At 44.5% G+C, this 17,488-nt stretch overlaps 1 protein-coding gene across 1 annotated transcript in view; it reads left to right on the top strand.

The window, feature by feature from the left end:
- Window positions 1-17,488, top strand: part of MYO10 (myosin X) — a 171,446-nt gene that overhangs the window by 86,371 nt on the left and 67,587 nt on the right. Inside the window, exons 4-9 of the mRNA XM_075417122.1 lie at window positions 5,718-5,905; window positions 12,825-12,959; window positions 13,947-14,071; window positions 14,977-14,990; window positions 15,115-15,199; window positions 15,869-15,972. Coding sequence (XP_075273237.1) covers window positions 5,718-5,905; window positions 12,825-12,959; window positions 13,947-14,071; window positions 14,977-14,990; window positions 15,115-15,199; window positions 15,869-15,972 — 651 coding nt within the window. The remainder of the gene's footprint in view (window positions 1-5,717; window positions 5,906-12,824; window positions 12,960-13,946; window positions 14,072-14,976; window positions 14,991-15,114; window positions 15,200-15,868; window positions 15,973-17,488) is intronic.

The raw sequence follows: 17,488 nt of genomic DNA, 5'->3' as shown, positions 1-17,488 counted from the left end.
AGGCATCTGTAAACATGCTTTTATTTCTAAAGTGAAGATGGATTTTTCTTGTCCCAAATCAGAAAGTCTTGAAAGTGATCTTAATAGAGAGTTGGACAGAAGTGGTGTCTCTCAGTGTTAATGCATGTATCCATAACAAAACATCTTCATTCTTTATTTGACTGGTTCCGCGGTACCACGTTGCAAAGAGTATGTTGAATATGTTGATTTTTTAATTGTTATTTCATTAAAGAAACACGGGGATTGATATTGAGGAATGTAGTCTCCTTGTGCCTGTTTCAGTAGTGCAAGCAGTTTTAGTTTCTGTTGAGATTGCTCTTCAAAGACTTGGTTCAGGAGCAGCACATAATGACCTTTAAGAGAGTCCTCCAGTCGGCTTCTGACTTCTCTCCCACTCTCCCTGTAGCATGAGATATGCAAAGCCTGAAAGAAGTCCTTATTATGTTTTCTTCTCCCCACCCCTTTATTTATTTAAGAAAGAAGGAGGAATGGGATGTCTTGGACGCCAGAAGTCTGGGACGTACACAGGAGTACCTTCATGTAGAGGGTGAAAGGAGGTTATGAGATAAACAGTGTGGGATAAAATTGATGACCTTACACGGGAAGAGCAAGCTTGGGTAAAACACAGAAATCGGAAAGGATCCTCAGAAATAGAAAGGTTGTTGTGGAAATGGAGGAGTCTTGACATAAAAGGGAAGAACTGCATGGTGAATGGTTGCTGGATATGGAGGATAGACCCGAACAGAATATGTGAAGGAGAAAAGATGAAGGGCAAAGTGGTCCTGATATATTTAGTACGTTTGGTTTTTAGGATTAATGAAGTGATCTTGCATTAGGGAAGTTTCCTTTTTAGTTGTTTTTTCTCTGCAGAGAATCTGAAAAATATTGTGAAGGGGAAATTTCTTACTTTACTTTTTCCTCTTAGTCTGAAAGCCTGTTCTACATGGGAAAGACAGACATTTCAAACTGTATTTAGTTCATCTATTGCAAACTTGTTTATTGTAATTTTAAGCTAGCTTGAAAAAGGGTATTTTAATCAATAAAACCTTTTAAATCGTTTATGTTTGTTTGGCATCAATTGTCAGAGGCTACTCTGACCATTGCAAGTTTCTCTAGAGTTATTTCTGTGGGTATCGGAGATCTTTGTCAGCTCTTGAACCTTGTTAAGGAACTAATTGGTTTTGAGTGTTTGAAGAAGTCTGGGGTGATTTCAAGGCACGAGGTTCATAGCTGATTACTATCAGAAGGCAACAAGCAAAACAAAAAAAGCATTTGGAGAACTGATGAAAAATCTCTTCCTTTCTCAAGTACGTCTTTCAGTTTGACTCTTTGATGCCATCGCCTTAGTGAATGTCTTGCTGAGAAGACAGGGCCTGAACTTCTAATTTTGAAAGTCCTGTTAGAGGATCAGCAAATGATCTTATTTCCTCTTTTTGCTCTAAAAAGGGGAGCAGGAGCATCTGTGGTTTGTGACCAAAAGTGTTTTGGGAGATGCATTATCAATGTAAAATTTCAGTGAAAATATGAAAGTGGAAAAGGAGCCCAGCCTTTTAATATGGTAATGAAAGCGCTGCACTGGGATTCAGGCTGCATAACTCAACTCTCATTTATTCTTGGATTTAAAGGAAGATGTTAGCAGTGATCTGATAACAAGCTGTTGCCAGTTTAGGCTGCAACAAAGTAATTCAGTAGTTTGTGTGTGGTTCTGTCTGAAGTGTGGAGTTGGTTGTGTAACAGAGAAAATTAAAATTGTTCCTGTTCATTGCCACGGGTGAAGAAGTCAGACTCGTCATAGGAGCTTTACGCCGTATTCCTCTGAAATACCCCTCAAACCATTTCAGCTGGAAATCTTCAGAAATCCTGTCTGCTGGCTAGTGCTTTGGCAGATGTATCAGCATTTTTCCTATTTGTAAGTGCTTTGCAGTGCTTTCATTAAAATAAGTAATTATTGACTGCGAGAATCAGATTAGAAACTGCAAAGAACAAAGAGAAAATTTAATTCGCTCTCTTTTAAGCAAAGTGGAAGTGATGTTCTTATGTGAAAATACCTTTTCTGAAGTATCACCAAATGGCTGCTGCGTGATGTTGGCATAATAAAGTAATTTAGCGTTCCTGCTTCTGACTGTTAACTGCATTAATTGGCTGTATGATGATGCCCGGCGCAGAAATAGCGTTGAGGAGACAATACCCATCCACTGAGCAGCCCCGCGTTCTTTGTGTGTCTTTACACCGGTTCAGCTTGCTGCTGAGGTGCTTGCACTTGCAAAACCAGAAGGTCAGCCCTCCAAGGAGGGGGTTGCGCTGGGCAGCTGCTCGGAGTCCCCGCGGGGAGGGAAGTCAGAGCCCTGGAGCAGGGAGGTGATGAGCTGGGGTCCTTCTCTCTGTGGGCGCAGGTCGTGCCGTGCCTCAAGTCCCTGGCTCCGTAGCTCTTGGAGGTGCCAGGCCCGGGGACAGCAGGAGTAGGATCCACTTTTAAGAAAATACTGCTACTAGTGAGAACGTGTGATGGTTACGGGAAGGGAAAAGGAGTAAGCTGAAGTGATGTGGGAAATGGTTCTTGGAACAGATCTTGCTCCTGTTGAGTATCCCTGGGGGGATTTTACAAAGACTTTGGGAAGCTATGTCTTTTAATGGGAACTTTCTTAATAATGGGAGTCATTTTTAATAGCGGTGCTGCTTCAGCTCACCGTACCTTGCTGAACTACCTTGAGTTAAGGTGGAATTTCCACCTGGGTCAGCTCACTCCTAGTTAGTCCCTTCAGCTATCTAGCTGTGGCTGCTCCTGTGTTGGATTATGACACTTCATATAAATCTGATCCACGGTGTCTTTGATAGCTTTTTTGTGATCTTGCCTTGGGATGTGGAACCTGTTTTTTTGAGGGCCTGACTTTTTTTTCTGTCCTGAATCATTGTAATTTGGTGGGAATTTGTGCATGTATTTAACTTGTTCTGTAAAGAGGTAATACATGCTCCAAGCACCAGAAGACTGGGACCACAAAATCTGACCTATTTCAGTGGAGACTGTAGTTCTTCACATCTTTGCTGAAAGAAAAACAGAGAGAGTAGGAATTTTTAAAATAGTGACGTGTCCTAAGAGTTACTCCATGAGGTGATTTAGGAATTGTTTTCACCAATATTGTTTCTACTATTCACCAGGTTTCTGTTATTACAATAATACACTATTTTCTCTATGGCATCTTACATGAATTACGAGGCAATGACACAATCTGAGTTGATTTAATAAAAAAGCTTTCCTATTTGCAGTGATGGCTAATATTTTAGAAGTGTTTATATCATTTTTAGAAGTTATGCTTAAGCCGTGTGAAAGACTGCCTCACGTTACGTGAGTCGGTGCAGAAGTGGGCTGCTGTCACCTCTTATGATATTTACCATTTAAAACAGGAGAAGCAGGAAAAGTCGCGCTGTAGCCAGCAGTGATGCAGTTCTGCCGGTGCTTTATCGCAGGAAGCTGGGGGGAGCGTGGTGATGTTGTTCTGTCAAGTGTCTGATCCCGCAGAAGCTATAGCGTGTGCGTACAGTTATAAACATAGATCCTATCGGTGTTCGTATGTGTGGGGAGGAATTTTTTTTTATTTGTTTGCCTTGGCATCTGTTTTGATGGTGTGCTTCAAGTTACAGTTCTTACTTTTTGAGAAGACTTTAGTCAGACTTTTTAATAAGGTGGGAGAACGATCTGTAGAAGTCTGTTTTATTGGTCATGCTTGCACTGTATTCGTGCAGCTTAAAAAAAAACCCAAACCCTCTTAAAATTTTACCGGTGTGATCTGTGGTAAAATATGTCTCAAACTGAGGAATTTTGTTCTCAGAGGCTTCCTGGTTAGTTATTGAAGAACCCAAGAAGGGGTGATCCCAGGAAATGAAGCTGTTGTCTCCGTGCTGTAATTGCCCTGTGATACCATCTTGTGTTGAAATGGCATCTTTCCTCTAGATGAAACCTGATGAGCTATTGCACAGCATGGAGGTTTTTATAAAACACCCAGACTGGAAGTTCACAGCTCTGTAAAGCGTACTTGAGTTACAGCGAGGGGGAATATTCCCCTCGCAGCTAATAAAACCACCATAATTTCAAGGACACTGCTGTAGTCCCCTCAGCAAATGGTCAAAGCTGCTGCTTGTGTTGGGCCGATGGAGGATGGACAGGTGGGTAATGGGGGATGTCACAGCAGGCTAACGGCGAGAAAGGAGAGCCAATACACAGCGATAATTACCTATTAATTACGGAGAAGAGGAGGGAGGTGGGTAGATGTGGGAGGTAAATGCTGTGGGAGAGGCTGACGGGGGGGGGGAAGAAGGGAGGGAAGGGAAGCACGGGGGAGCTGATGGTCCCTGGACCTCACCTTGTGCAGCCCTTTCTGGGTGGGGGGCTGTGGGGGTGAAGACAGCCCCAGCCCGGCTGTCAACTTCACAGCTGGTTCCTGTCAGTGATGGGAGGGTTGGCCGCTGGTGGAGCATCTGTCTGCACACGGGGACTGTGCTGCAGGGCTGGAGGCTTTGCAGCCCGGCTCTTCGCAAGCCTGCTGCCGAGGCCAGGTGCCAGCATCCCGCCTGTAACGGCGGGAAGGGTGCTTAACGAAATTAAATTAGTATCGCAGCGGTAACACCGCACGCACCGTACGATGCACCAATTGATTTCACATGCCCTAGAAAGGTACTGGAAATTGTGGAGATGACATGCTTAGTGTTATCCGTCTGAACATGAGGAAGAACTTCTTCCCTCTGAGGGTGACGGAGCACTGGAACAGGCTGCCCAGGGAGGTGGTGGAGTCTCCTTCTCTGGAGATATTCAAGACCTGCCTGGACAAGGTCCTGTGCAGCCTGCTGTAGGTGACCCTGCTTCGGCAGGAGGATTGGACTAGATGACCCACAGAGGTCCCTTCCAACCCCTACCATTCTGTGATTCTGTGATCTCCTACCTCACTTTATCTGATTTGATTTGAGAAAGATGTTGAAGTGGATAGAGGGTGACTGAGAAAATGAACGGTATTGCAAACAGACTGTTGCAAACGATCGCGTTACCACAGCCTAATGAGTGAAGGCGATGGGAATGGGCATAAGCTGCTACCTGGGTGGTTTTAACTGATGTGCTCTCTGATTGCAATGGGATCGAAATGCGTGCCTTGTCAGCTGCCATTGTGCATCAACCTAGTAATAATTAAAGTTGCAGAAACTCAGTGTTTTGGGAGCATCTGCCAGCTCACGTGCTCTTCTTAGAGCCTGCTACCATATAATGGTGCTCCTGTCTGCCAGGATGTCTGATACTTCTGTTTTAAAAATGAGTAGCAGAGAAGGACGTGGATACCCTACATGGAAATACGGACTTTGCACCAATACTTGGGGCACAGTCAGGTTTTCAGTGAGTTCAGCGAGCCCCTAAGAACGCGTGAGAAGCAGCTGTGGACCAGTGCTCGTAGGCATCACTGTGCAGCTGTGAGCAGCATTAAGGCAGGGACTCATACAGCCGAGAAGCTCTGTGCTGCAGGTGGGGTAAGCATGAAAACAGGACGGAGGTGGAAGCAACTTTCGCCCTCCTGTTGCTTTTGCTGAAAGGAAGAAAGCAGGGAAACATAGTAGCCACCTTTATCCAAAGGATTGTTAGGCTTTTGCAGACATATGTGTGTTGTCTTTCATGTGGGAAGGATGTTAATCTGTTCCACCCCGTGTGTAATAACAACTCTGGGGGGGCTGTGTGCTTGCAGACCTACATTGGTTCGATAGTTGCCTCTGTGAACCCTTACAAGAGCATCCCGGGACTGTACGACCGCGCCGCCGTGGAGCGATACAGCAAGCACCACATGGGAGAGATCGCACCTCATATCTTCGCTGTGGCCAACGAGTGCTACCGCTGCCTTTGGAAGCGCCACGACAACCAGTGTATCCTCATCAGGTAAATGGCGGCGGCTGCTTTGCTGGTCCCTGCCGGTGAGCCCTCCGAGGTGACCGAGGAGCGTGGGCTTGGGCCACGTGGAAAGGAGAACCGCAAGAGAAAGCAGGCTTTTAAATCACCAGGGCTTTGGAAGAGAGTTCTGAACTCACTCTCTGGACCTCTGAAGAAATGTTCGTTTTCTTACACATCTTACGATTTCATTTAGTGAAAAAATCTATTGTGTTTTTATGCATTTTTTGCTACTCACCCATCTAATACTGTCGTAAGTGCTTTCCCCACTGGTTTAAGCATCACTGTGCAGCTCAGTAGTTTGTCACCACTAGACCCTGAACCCTGTATCGAGAGGAAAAGAAAAAATAACCCACCAGTCTTGAGAAATGCGGTAAATAAGAACAGCAATAGACAAAACCCTCCACTTTTCAGCCACTTAATTCTGTCTGATTAATCTTCCTTGCTTAATCTTGTCGTGCTTTAATTTAATGGTGGTTTAATAGCTTCCCATTTGATCCACTGTGTCACTGGTACTCAGGACCTCGCTGCTGCCGAGCATGCATTGAGAGCAGCTGGCATTTCAGTCGCTGTTTGCTGCTTGCAGCTCCTCCTTCCTTCTTACTCCAGCAAAGCCAAAACCGCAGCCGGCTCTTTTCCCTTTCCCCGCCTGCCAGCTCAGCTGCGTTGGCTCAGAACTGGGCAGGGGAACCAGAGCCTTGCCCACCGGACCGGGAGGAGCAGCTCGGTGGCAGTGGCAGGGTGGCACCAGCCGTCGGGCCCCGAGACAGGAGTGATGCTCGGGGTACGGGGGGGATGAGAGAGCTTGTGTTTCCCCTCCCTCTCCTCTCTCGCTTTTGCAGGGTTTTTGTGATTAAACCTGTTTGCTCTCGCCTGCTGGTAGCCTACCAGCACAAGTTAAATGTGGAGAGCTCTTCAGACACCAGGGGACACGATTTCAGCCATCCCCTGAGCTCCGCGGGAGCGTTTGCGACAGCCGTGGGACTGCAGCACGGGGCAGCCGGTGGGACAGAGCGGGGATGAGGCAGAGGGAGGGCAGCACCTTTTGCAATAGGCGATTTCTACTGGCCTTTGAGATTATAGGCTGGTTTGCAAGGCTTGCTGGATAAGAGGAGGATTTGGCACATGTAGTTCAGCACCCAAGCTGCTGTCAGAAATGTGGGTTAGATGCAGCGCGGCCAGGTTTGGTTCCAACTTTCTGCATGCTCTCAGGTCTCAGTCCCCACCTGCCCTCTTCTCTGGGCAGGTTCTGCCTGGCAGTGGCACAATGATGGAGGGGGCTGAGCGTGGTTTTCAGCTTTCTTCAGCTGTATTTCTCCTTTTTATTATTTAATACATATTGCTGTACATATAAAGCTGAGGCCACTGGTAGGTGACACTACAAGGAAACATAAAATGCACAGAGATCTTAGTCATTGAGGATAGCTAGCCTGGAGTCATGATTTTGTATTTTAATGCCCCATAGTTACCTGTGAACAGTCCATGTACCCAAATTTTGGGGACCGAAATAATTCCTGATGCCTAGCAGGTTGCTATTGGTGGTTTTGCCACTCTGTACTGGCCCAAGTATTTTCCCTTTCCTCCCAGTTCCCCACAAACTGCCCAGAGAAAAGCAGGCTATGTCCTGAAAAGGACATAAGCAGAAGTCTCTGATGTTCCAGAGGAGTCTCCAGCAGTCACCACTCTGTAAACCGTGTGCCTTGGTGCAGAGAAGCCATAACATGGAGAAGTTTTGCATTATTTTTACAGTTATTTATTTTTTTATATATTAACATTTATTTATTTTTATTATTGTTTACAGTGATCATGGATTAAACATGGATTAAACAAGGATTAAAACAATGACTTGTGCAAGTTCAGAGTTTCAGACGAGTGTTGCAGTACAACCGTATAAGGGTATCTTGTTTCTACAGAAATGGAGGGAACATGCAATTTGAATAAAAACACGTGAAGTCAAATCTGTTTTCTAGAACAGTATTACCTGCTGTATCTGTGAAGGACTCAGAGCAGGAATTTTTTAAAATTACTGAAGGTTTTCAGTGGCCCTCATGAGGTTTAGGAGGGTCCCTGTGATCGTATACTTAGTTTGGGGCATCAGAAGTGTGCTCGTCAGCTTCAGCATCCCGGTCGCTCCTGCATCTTTTACTGGCTGAGAATGAGATGTGGCAGCGAGTCACCGTCAGGCTTCCTTGGTTACCAGGGGCGTTGGAGACAAATGAAAAGCGATCAAGTGGAGCTGTGCAGTGTCTGAATTCAGGCACATGCTCTGGTCTTGCGTTTAACGTATGAGATGGTGAGAAGGAAAACCTTGCTGCATCACGAAAGCGCGGTGAGCAGCCCCATCCAGGTAAAAGGAGTGACCTGCTGGGGTGCCGGCTGCCCCGGCCGTGGGACCCGGCGGCTGGGTGGCAGCCCCACGCCCGCGTCCCCCGGGCTGCAGGGGCCCTCTGCCGGCACCAGCAGCCGGCTCTGCCTGGCTGGCGGGCTCCTGGCTCCCGGCACCGCCGCCGAACCTCCTAAAAGCTGCTGCTGGCGTGACACCCTCGGGAGGTTTGTCGGCGTGGGGTCCGGCCGGAGGGTGGAGGCCAGAAGCTGAATTAAAAACTGCCCTCGGTAGTGACTCAGAGTGCAGGAGAAGTAAGAGCGAGACCATTTTTTCCAGTATAACCCCCCAGACCAGAGGTGAAAATGAAGTGCAGTAGAGATGATATTAAGTGGAGTCATCTGAAGATGCTTATTTATCGGTCTGTGTTACACAGGCTGATGTTAATTCATAGGGATGCTGCACAAAAATGACTTCGCAGCCCAAATTGTCAGCGAAATGGCACGTTGAAGAAGCTGTGCGCAGCCTGTGCATCAGAATATTTGCACAGTTGTGAAACGGCATTTTCGCTCTCCTGGGCTAAAAATTGTTTGTCTAGCTGTTGAACTAGAATTTTCGTGTAGACAAAAACGTCCACATCAATGAACGCTCAGTTTCATGTTTACCTGAACCTTACTGCAGAGTCCAGTTGCATTTACAACAGGGGGAAAAAAAAAAAGCCCACTACAGTTAAATTTGATGCTACAACAGACATGTTAAAAAAAGATATTAATAACATCTGATTCTTCAGCTGGGTGCCTCGGCAGGAGCATGAAGGGAGTCCATCTTACTCAAGGAATAGTCAAACAGCTTGTCCTGATGTAGGGAAGGGACTGAGTTCCCTCATGATTAGCTGATGTTCACAAGTTAGGACCAAGTTTAAACCTCCACTCCTTTATTGTAAGAATAGGAAAATACCTTTATGGTGGTGGTTTTTTTTTTTTTTATTTTGTTGCTGCTCTGTTTAAGCTGGTTCAGTCTGTGCACAAGCAAACATATGCTCGTCTCCCAGGTACAATAGCAGCTGATCCACTTTACAGTGCTCATAAAGAAGTGTAAAGCAATCGAAGGAGCAGCAACAGTCACCCTGAATGACATTCAAGTCAGTGCCACGAGTGAGAAATCAGTCTGACACCAGTTTGTTCTCTCTGTTGTCATCTGATGGCCTGACATTTTTGTTGTTGTTCAGCTTGAAAATCAATGTGAACCAAAGTACTCTTTGGATGAGACCCAGGCTTGTGATGGGAAGACCTTGTTATGAGACTGACACGCCGAAGTTCACGCGTGCGTTTGATGAGCTGCATTTGCTGCAGGAGCCTGTTTTGTCTCTGTGTGTCTGTCTCTGGGGTTTTAAAGCCAGCAGACAGAACTGAGAAGTGATGCAGGGTATCGCTGATACTGCCGCACTCGCGTTATGTCCTTCAGAATGAGAAGTCTCTCTCGGTGACCCCTTTTTCCACTGCAGCAGTCTGGTGTCCAGGCTGCTGTGCCCTTAGCGAGATGCCCTGCGTAGAACAAGTCATGGAGAAAGTCTAAAGATCTCCTCAGTGGGGGCCTTGTGGGTTGCTGTCACACTGAATATAGTCACAATACTGAACGTAGTGATGTGGAACGAGCTGGGCACTTAAAGTCATAGGGTGGAAAGGTTGCTGGAAAGGTTGGCTCTGCACTAGAAAATTCACCCTTTTGCTGACCTTGGCATCTTCTTGTAGGCGTAGGCTTTCTAAGGAGTTTGAAAGATTGATCCCACTTAACCTAGCGTTAGTGTATGTCCTGTAGGGTTGAATAAACAGCTTTAAACTTTAACATGCTTGTTGTTGAATTTCATCTCATTAATAATAACTGTTTTTTGTAAAGCATTTTGGAAAGGAAAAATGCAGAGCCAACTTGATGCACATAAAATTATGGGTCCCGAGCTGAGCAACACCATGCAGGCATGAGATCTTACTGTCATGCCAGAGGGCTCCAGGAACCCATCCACTCGGTGCTCAACAGTAATTGCAAAACTGAATAGAACAGAGAGGTTACCAGTAAGTGAATAGGGAACACTGGGTAAATTCGTCCTTTGCTCAGATCTTGAAGATTTTGCACGAGCCTTTTTCTGCCTTGCTTGATATCCAGGAGGACTATGTGGAACTGGAGGTAGTTCAGAGGAGAACGAAAAGGAGCGATCAGAAGTATAGCATGGCTCTGTATGTGGGAATCGCTGTCGGAGACAGGCAGCTCGAACTGGGGGGGCCGTCCATGAATTCATGCACAGCAGAGAGGGGGAGCACCGGGATGAGTTGTTGGTGTCTCCTTCGCATACAAGAGCTAGGGCCCATCAAACAAAGCTAACAGGAGGCATCTGAAACAAGAAGATGTGTTCACATGGCTTTTGAGGGTGTATGGCTAGAAACTCGTGGGATGTAAATCCACAGAGGGTTACAAGACAGAGATACCAGGTTTAGATGAGGAACCCTCTGAATAGCGAAGAACTGGAAGCTGGAAGACCGCAGCAGGGAAGGATGCCATGTCTTCCGTGGGCATCTCCATTTGGCACCTGTCAGAGATGGGACACTGGGCAGTTAGATCTTTGGCCTGACCCAGTTCTGAGTGTCTCCTGTTCTAAGAAAAAATCAAGAGCATGTAATTGTGCAGAATACCAATGGTGCTACAGGTAGGCACAGGAAATATTTTTCCATCAGGTTTGAATATATCACTTGTAGAATTGCTCTTGATTACAGTGGGGTAACTTGCAGCTTCGATGGAACTACGGATTCTCCAGAGCAGGGCAGAGGAAGGATGGTGTCAGTGAAAGAGCTGATGTCCTACAAGGCACCCATATCCCTGCTGTTGAGCTATGTGCTGCGCAGAGGGTGACGATCTAGGCAGGAAGATGTGTGTGTCACTTGATGATATTCTGCACTAGACAGGATAGTGCAAGCGTTTGTGAAGCTCTTTCAAAACTAGTAGTAGAAACGTTGTGTACAAGGAGCAAGCATTAGATACGGGGAACATTAAATAGTTCCTTTGTTGGTCAAGGAGCACGAGAGAGTGAGGGCCTGCAAACAGAAAGGGAACAAATATCAAAAAGGCTGGACATCAAGGGTAAAACTAAATTAAAAATACTACAGATTTTGTTTGAGATGGTGTGATGGATGAATCATGCTTGCTGAAACATATCAGCACGTAACATATCTTGTATGAGGTTTTATGAAACGTTTTTAAGACTCTCTGATTCTTCTTGGGAAATACTTACATCTGGGCTACAAAACTCTGTGTCTCAGTATGTTTTCTGAATGTCTCTTCCCAGAGTATTTTTGCAATTGTTGGCGTTCATTTGCAGGAAAATGCTTGGGCTGTACCTTTCTTCTTTGCTTTTTACTAGAGAGCATCATAATACTTTTCCGTAACCTAAAATCACCAGGGTCACCGCTCGGCAATGGCACGACAAAAGGCAGTCAAACTCAGCTTGCTGCACGAGCCCACTTGTGCTGCAGCAAAGTCAGTGACAAAACTCCCGCTTGCTACAGTGAAAAGGGTGGGAGAAGACCAAAATGTACCTGCTTTCATTGGCAGTAAACTGGAGTTAGGCACAACCTAATCAGGAATTAGGAAGACTAGGAATTAGGCTGGAGCTTAGGTTATAGTGCTATGAATTCAGGTGAAAACTAAGCAAACTACATCAACTTTGACATTAAGAAAGTTACGTTTCTTAATGGCTCGCAGTGTGTTTTTAACTATAAGGCTACATAACTGAAGGGAAATGATACTGGGGAAATGAGCCAAATTTCTACCTTCCCTTTATAGAGTATTGATTGTGAAGAGAAACTGAGTATATTGCCTTCTATTTATATCAGCAAGATTGCTTATGAACAGCTTGTTTTTAAAATGTCAGTTTAGCATTATCAAACAGCTTTGTTCTGCTGTGGGTGAAGATGAGAGGTTTTACATCTCTGATGGTGAAGAGAGGTGAAAATTGTGTGTTTTTAACTCATGTGAATCTGGTTTATTAGGATGGGCATATAAAAAGTTTGTTTAAAGACTGTGTAGCTCACTAAGGATATCAGTATTAATTATACTAGTAGCCTTTATGTGTTATAGTATACACTGGTGTCTCTAGCCTCCTCCTCCTTACAGCAGATTTCTCCTCCTTAGCTAGGTTGCTGCAACATAATCCCGAATTTTCCCAGCTCAATTCATATTCTGGACTTTTTCCCCGACCATTGCCATGCCTTAGTTCTGCCTTTGTTTTTTTCGTGTTGGTGAGAATTGTTGTATAGTTGTTTGTATTCTGAGAGCTCTTTGTTGCTTCGTGGGTGTTGTGTACATCCTTACGCAATCAACGCCTCAAAATGCTGTCTGAAGTCTGAAGATAGCTTGCTTTTTGTGTTGAATGTCACATTCAGCAAGCCTAAAGGGATGTTCTCCTGCCGTTTGAGTGTCATTTCTAATCACACCAGTCTTCCTGACCTCCAGTAATTTAGAGTCTGGAGTGCTGGTCAGACAGAGGGCTTTTCCCCTGGCAGCTGGAGCTGTGCAAACGCTTTCCTCCTCTTCTTTCAGTGGCGAAAGTGGTGCTGGTAAGACAGAAAGCACTAAGCTGATTCTCAAGTTCTTGTCTGCAATGAGCCAACATTCGCTGGAGCTGTCCTGCAGGGAGAAGACCTCCTGTGTGGAGCAAGCTATTCTTGAGAGCAGGTACTAGATCTTTCAATGGACGGGTATTTTTTCCAGAAGAGTTAAGCTTTGTCGTTGATACAAGAGATTGCAATGTGGTAAAAGACGTGGGTGCATTTACTGAACAATGAAATGAATATTGGAAATGGGGATATTTTCCATTAAACGAAATTACCTGGCTGCTCTAGAGAGTTGTGAGCACTGTGGTATATCTCAATGCAGGAAAAAGATGCAGAATTTTGAAATGGATGATGCTTGAGTGGTGGCTTTCATTTTTGTTTGGGGATGAATTCAGGTAATTAAGAGCGAGGGAAATGGGTGATGGGAGGGAGAAACCGTTGGTTTGGTTTGTATAGCCTGAGGATGAGGTACAACAGGATACAGCGTGGTGAGGGTAGAGTGTGCAAGTGGTAAAAGCATGCTGAGGAAAGAGAGGGTAAGGAGAACTGCTAAGACAGATGAGTAAATACATCAGATAAATTGGACACACTCTACGCAAGCAAAAAATAAATGCCTCTGTTCAAAAGAAATAACACATGGTTCTAGACTATTTAAAAACAGAGATAATTTGACATGTTACTGCTTTTCTTTATCATGCTTCATCTCTGTTTTACCTGCTGTATCTTGATGTAATTATTTTTTTTTAATTGCCTTGGGACAAGGACTATTTTCCCTACATCTGTCTAGCAATTTGCGTGTACTGAGATTTCTTATTTCTATAATTTAAGTACTGCAATGAGAATTGCCTGCATCTTATGAGCAGTTACAGATTAAGCTGTAGAGTAGTTTAGTACGGTTAATCTTCATGTTGCGTGAGTATTTGCATCTTTTGACAGAAACTTGAGATGCCCATTGTTAAGAAATTGAGGATAATACTGAGGATGTAGGCTGTGTCTGAGGAGGTTGTCAGAAGTGAGCTTTTCAGAGTGCTGTTGCTTTCACAGGTCCCGTGTCGGGGACATGTTGGTCACACATTAACGCTCTTGTCGTGCTTCTATATTTTCACAGCCCAATTATGGAAGCTTTTGGCAATGCGAAGACTGTTTACAACAACAACTCAAGTCGCTTTGGGAAGTTTATTCAGTTGAACATCTGTCAGAAAGGAAACATTCAGGGAGGAAGAATTATAGATTGTATCCTTGTTTGGTGATTTTACAGCTGCTTGTGGGCATCGCCCAAGTACCTCCTCTGTGGAGGGCTGAGAGAGAAGTGGCTCCCCTTCGTCTGTCCTTTCACCCCATCCTCAAACAACACAAACTGAGCTGATGTAGGTGGGAAAGGGAGGCAGTAACACCAAGTTCTGCACGTTCTTGTGCGCACGCACACATGTGTCTGTGGCAGGGTGCGGTTTATTTACCCTTGGAGGACCAGGATTTTGTATAGCCACTGCTGGCATGGCTCATGTGCGTGTTCCTACGTAGTGAGCTAGAGCAGCCGGAGATCTTTGAGATAAATTCAATTGTCGGCTATTTCCCTCATTTATTATATCCAAAGATAAGCTTCTTACTTCTCTGGAAAAGTACATGAAAGAGCAGAGCCGCTGAATTTCTGCAGTGTGATCCTGAGTGGGTCAAATCCTTGGGTTTGTCCTGCATTTGGCAAAAATGGACTATGAGCAAGCTCCACCAGAGCACCAGAGGTGTGGGGATGAGGAATAAGCCCAGGGGATCCCACCTAGTGTTTTGAGCATAAGCTGCTTTTGCAGTGGGACAAATTTCATCCTTAAAGCTGTTTTCAAGCTTTAGGAAAAAAAAAAAAAAGTAAAGGAAAGCAGATGTCATTTAAAGTCCAGAACATGAGAAGTCCAGTTTTGATGGGGTGGAGGAGAAGGAGGTGTGAGAACACATGGGTATTAGAACTGGTGCAATGTTATCATTGTTGCTGCTTTATTCATCTTGTTATGGCAGTAGGCATGTCGTAAGAAAAGACCATGATGCTCTTCTGTTGTCTCCAATGAAAGGAGGAATATTATAAATAGCTTGTGCATTAATTGCTTTTTACTTTATTCCTTGACTGAAGCTTTTCTTCCTGGCTATAGATTTATTGGAAAAAGTAAGTTGATGTTTGCTTTTGCTCGGTTAATTTTGTTTGTTTTAATATTTTCTTTGAAATTGTGGATAAAAAAATTCTCCTTAAAAATGATTGCTTAAATGGAAACTGTTTTTTACTTTGACAGAATCGTGTAGTAAGACAAAACCCCGGGGAAAGAAATTATCATATATTCTATGCTCTGCTGGCAGGGATAGAAGAGAGAGAGAAAGGTGAGTGGCAAAGCGCAAGTCACACGACTCCAGTGGCTTTCTGCTAGCAGTCAGCCATGGTGACAGCAGTGGAGAATTTAACTGCAGGAACCTGCTAACCCAAGCAGAGAAATAGGTTATTTATTCAGCTGGGATTCAGTGAATGTGAATTTGAGCTCAACTTGATAAAGCAACCTGCTTAGCTGAAGAATGTCACCGAGCTGCTGGTGACTACTTCTGCTGCAGCCCTGGGAACATTACGTGGGGACAAACATGCCTCATTCTGCTCAAGCTGGATATTTTTGCTGGTAGTAAATAACTCCACAGCAACAAAGAGAAATAATTCTGGTTCCTCTAATCCTCTCTCATAAAGAATAAATCCACTGAACAAAAGAAATGACATTTGTATATGTGCAAAATTGCCTAAAGCTGTCTCGGCATCTCCCTTCGGGCCTGCTGTCTTTTCGTGCTAAAAAGTAGAGTTAATTCCATTATGCAGCTAAATAAAGAAAAACCCAGCGAAATAAAGACCCCATGTCTGATTTTAATATAAAACTTTGATTTGTGCATCATCATCATCATAATTTCTGAGCAAATGAATTGTGAACTATTTAGCTCTGACATAGTAATTTGTGGAGTGCTTTTGTTTCAGGATTTTTTTCTCACTTGTCCTCTTTCTCTCCTCATTAGAAGCTTTTTACTTATCTGTACCAGAGAACTACCACTACCTGAATCAGTCTGGATGTATAGCGGATAAGACAATCAGTGACAGAGATTCTTTCAAGGAAGTCATTGTGAGTTGTTTCCCTACTTCTTTATGCTTTAAAAATGCCAGACACTCCGGCTCGTGGGGCCCAGTGACAGAGCAGGAGGCACGGCCGGCTTGTGCTTGCCTGCTTGTGCAGCTCTGTCACTGAGGCACTAATCTTCAATGGACTTACGTTTTCTTGTAACATTTCACTGTCATTTTGAGCATGTCTTTACTTTCCCTCCAATATTTGATTTTTACTCTGTCATTTCAAAGTGTGCTGTAATTTAGTGAAATTATTACATTTTGGAATGAAAAGAATATCGGTGGGGAAGACAGTGAGGCATTTATATGGCTGTGCCCTTGCCTGCATTGTTTTATATTACAGCTATGTCTGCTTGCACTGTTATTCTATCCTAAAGCTTTGCCCAGATCATGTAGCACATGGGGAGCGAAGCACCTGGGCTTCTGTGACTCTTCAAGCTGCAGTTCGAAAATCCAGTTGTATGGAGTAACTTACACGATGGAGTTGAAGAAAATGTGAGCACACATTAAAAACCAAGTCCTGATGGAGCCTTTCTCTGAATGGCTTTATATCTTATACCCACACCAATTAGCTACAGCAATTAGTCTATACTGACTGTTGGGATAATTGCTAATTGCTTACTATATCACCAAGGTGATACGTGTTTGATTTTAAAAATCAGACAAAATATTTGGTTTCATCCCCTTCACCAAACGGTTTTTGCTTAGCTGTGTTAATCTCTTGGCCAGATTGACAAATTAATGTGTAGTGGATGCAGCAGTTGTTTTTAGTGTAAAAAAAACCCCTCACCTAGTATGGCAGGAGGAGGGGTTGGAAAAGTTGGTAACTTATCCATATTATAGTCACACGCTTAAGCTGATTAGCGTGACATTTAATTTGTGCTAATCATTCCAGGGTAGGCAGAGCATGAAATCAGCGGGGCAGGTGATGCCTGCGTGCTGCCCACAGCGTGGGCAGGCTTGGAGCAGGGGCTGAGGCTGCCGGGCTGCGTTCCCGGAGCGGGAGGCGGGCAGGAACCTCATGGTTCATCCTCACCTGTCTTTTCCTGTTACAGTCACCTCCTTTGCCTGTTTTTTTGCAGTTAAAGTCCCCAAATTGTTGCTTAAGTGAAAGTTTTTTGTAGGAGATAGGGAGGAACTGCACAGTGAGTGTCTGATGGACTCCTCATGCTGCCACCTTTCTTAGAGCTCTGTTGTGAAAGGTCTTCTGTAGAAAATAAACTTTCAACCATTATCTTTTCTCTGCTGTTAACTATGGGATGAATCTGATTCCATTTGTAATTGATGATTTATGAAAGATAAACTGTGTCGTGTCATCTGTCAGACATCTGCAGTGACTTGTAACATGAGGAGTCTAACTGCAAGGGTATAAAACTGTGGTTTGGTCTCAGACGGGCTCATATTAGACCCAAATTTGGGAAATTCTGATGACTTCGAGAGGCATACAATTACTTACCCCTCCTATGTCAGCGAAAAACATCTGTTCCTCCTCTCGTTTTAGTATCTCTTTAGATAGG

Source organism: Opisthocomus hoazin, chromosome 3 (genome assembly GCF_030867145.1).
Source record: "Opisthocomus hoazin isolate bOpiHoa1 chromosome 3, bOpiHoa1.hap1, whole genome shotgun sequence".
NCBI classification, from domain to species: domain Eukaryota; kingdom Metazoa; phylum Chordata; class Aves; order Opisthocomiformes; family Opisthocomidae; genus Opisthocomus; species Opisthocomus hoazin.
The sequence above is the reverse complement of the archived record's forward strand: the minus strand, read 5'-3'. Positions and strand labels throughout refer to the sequence as shown.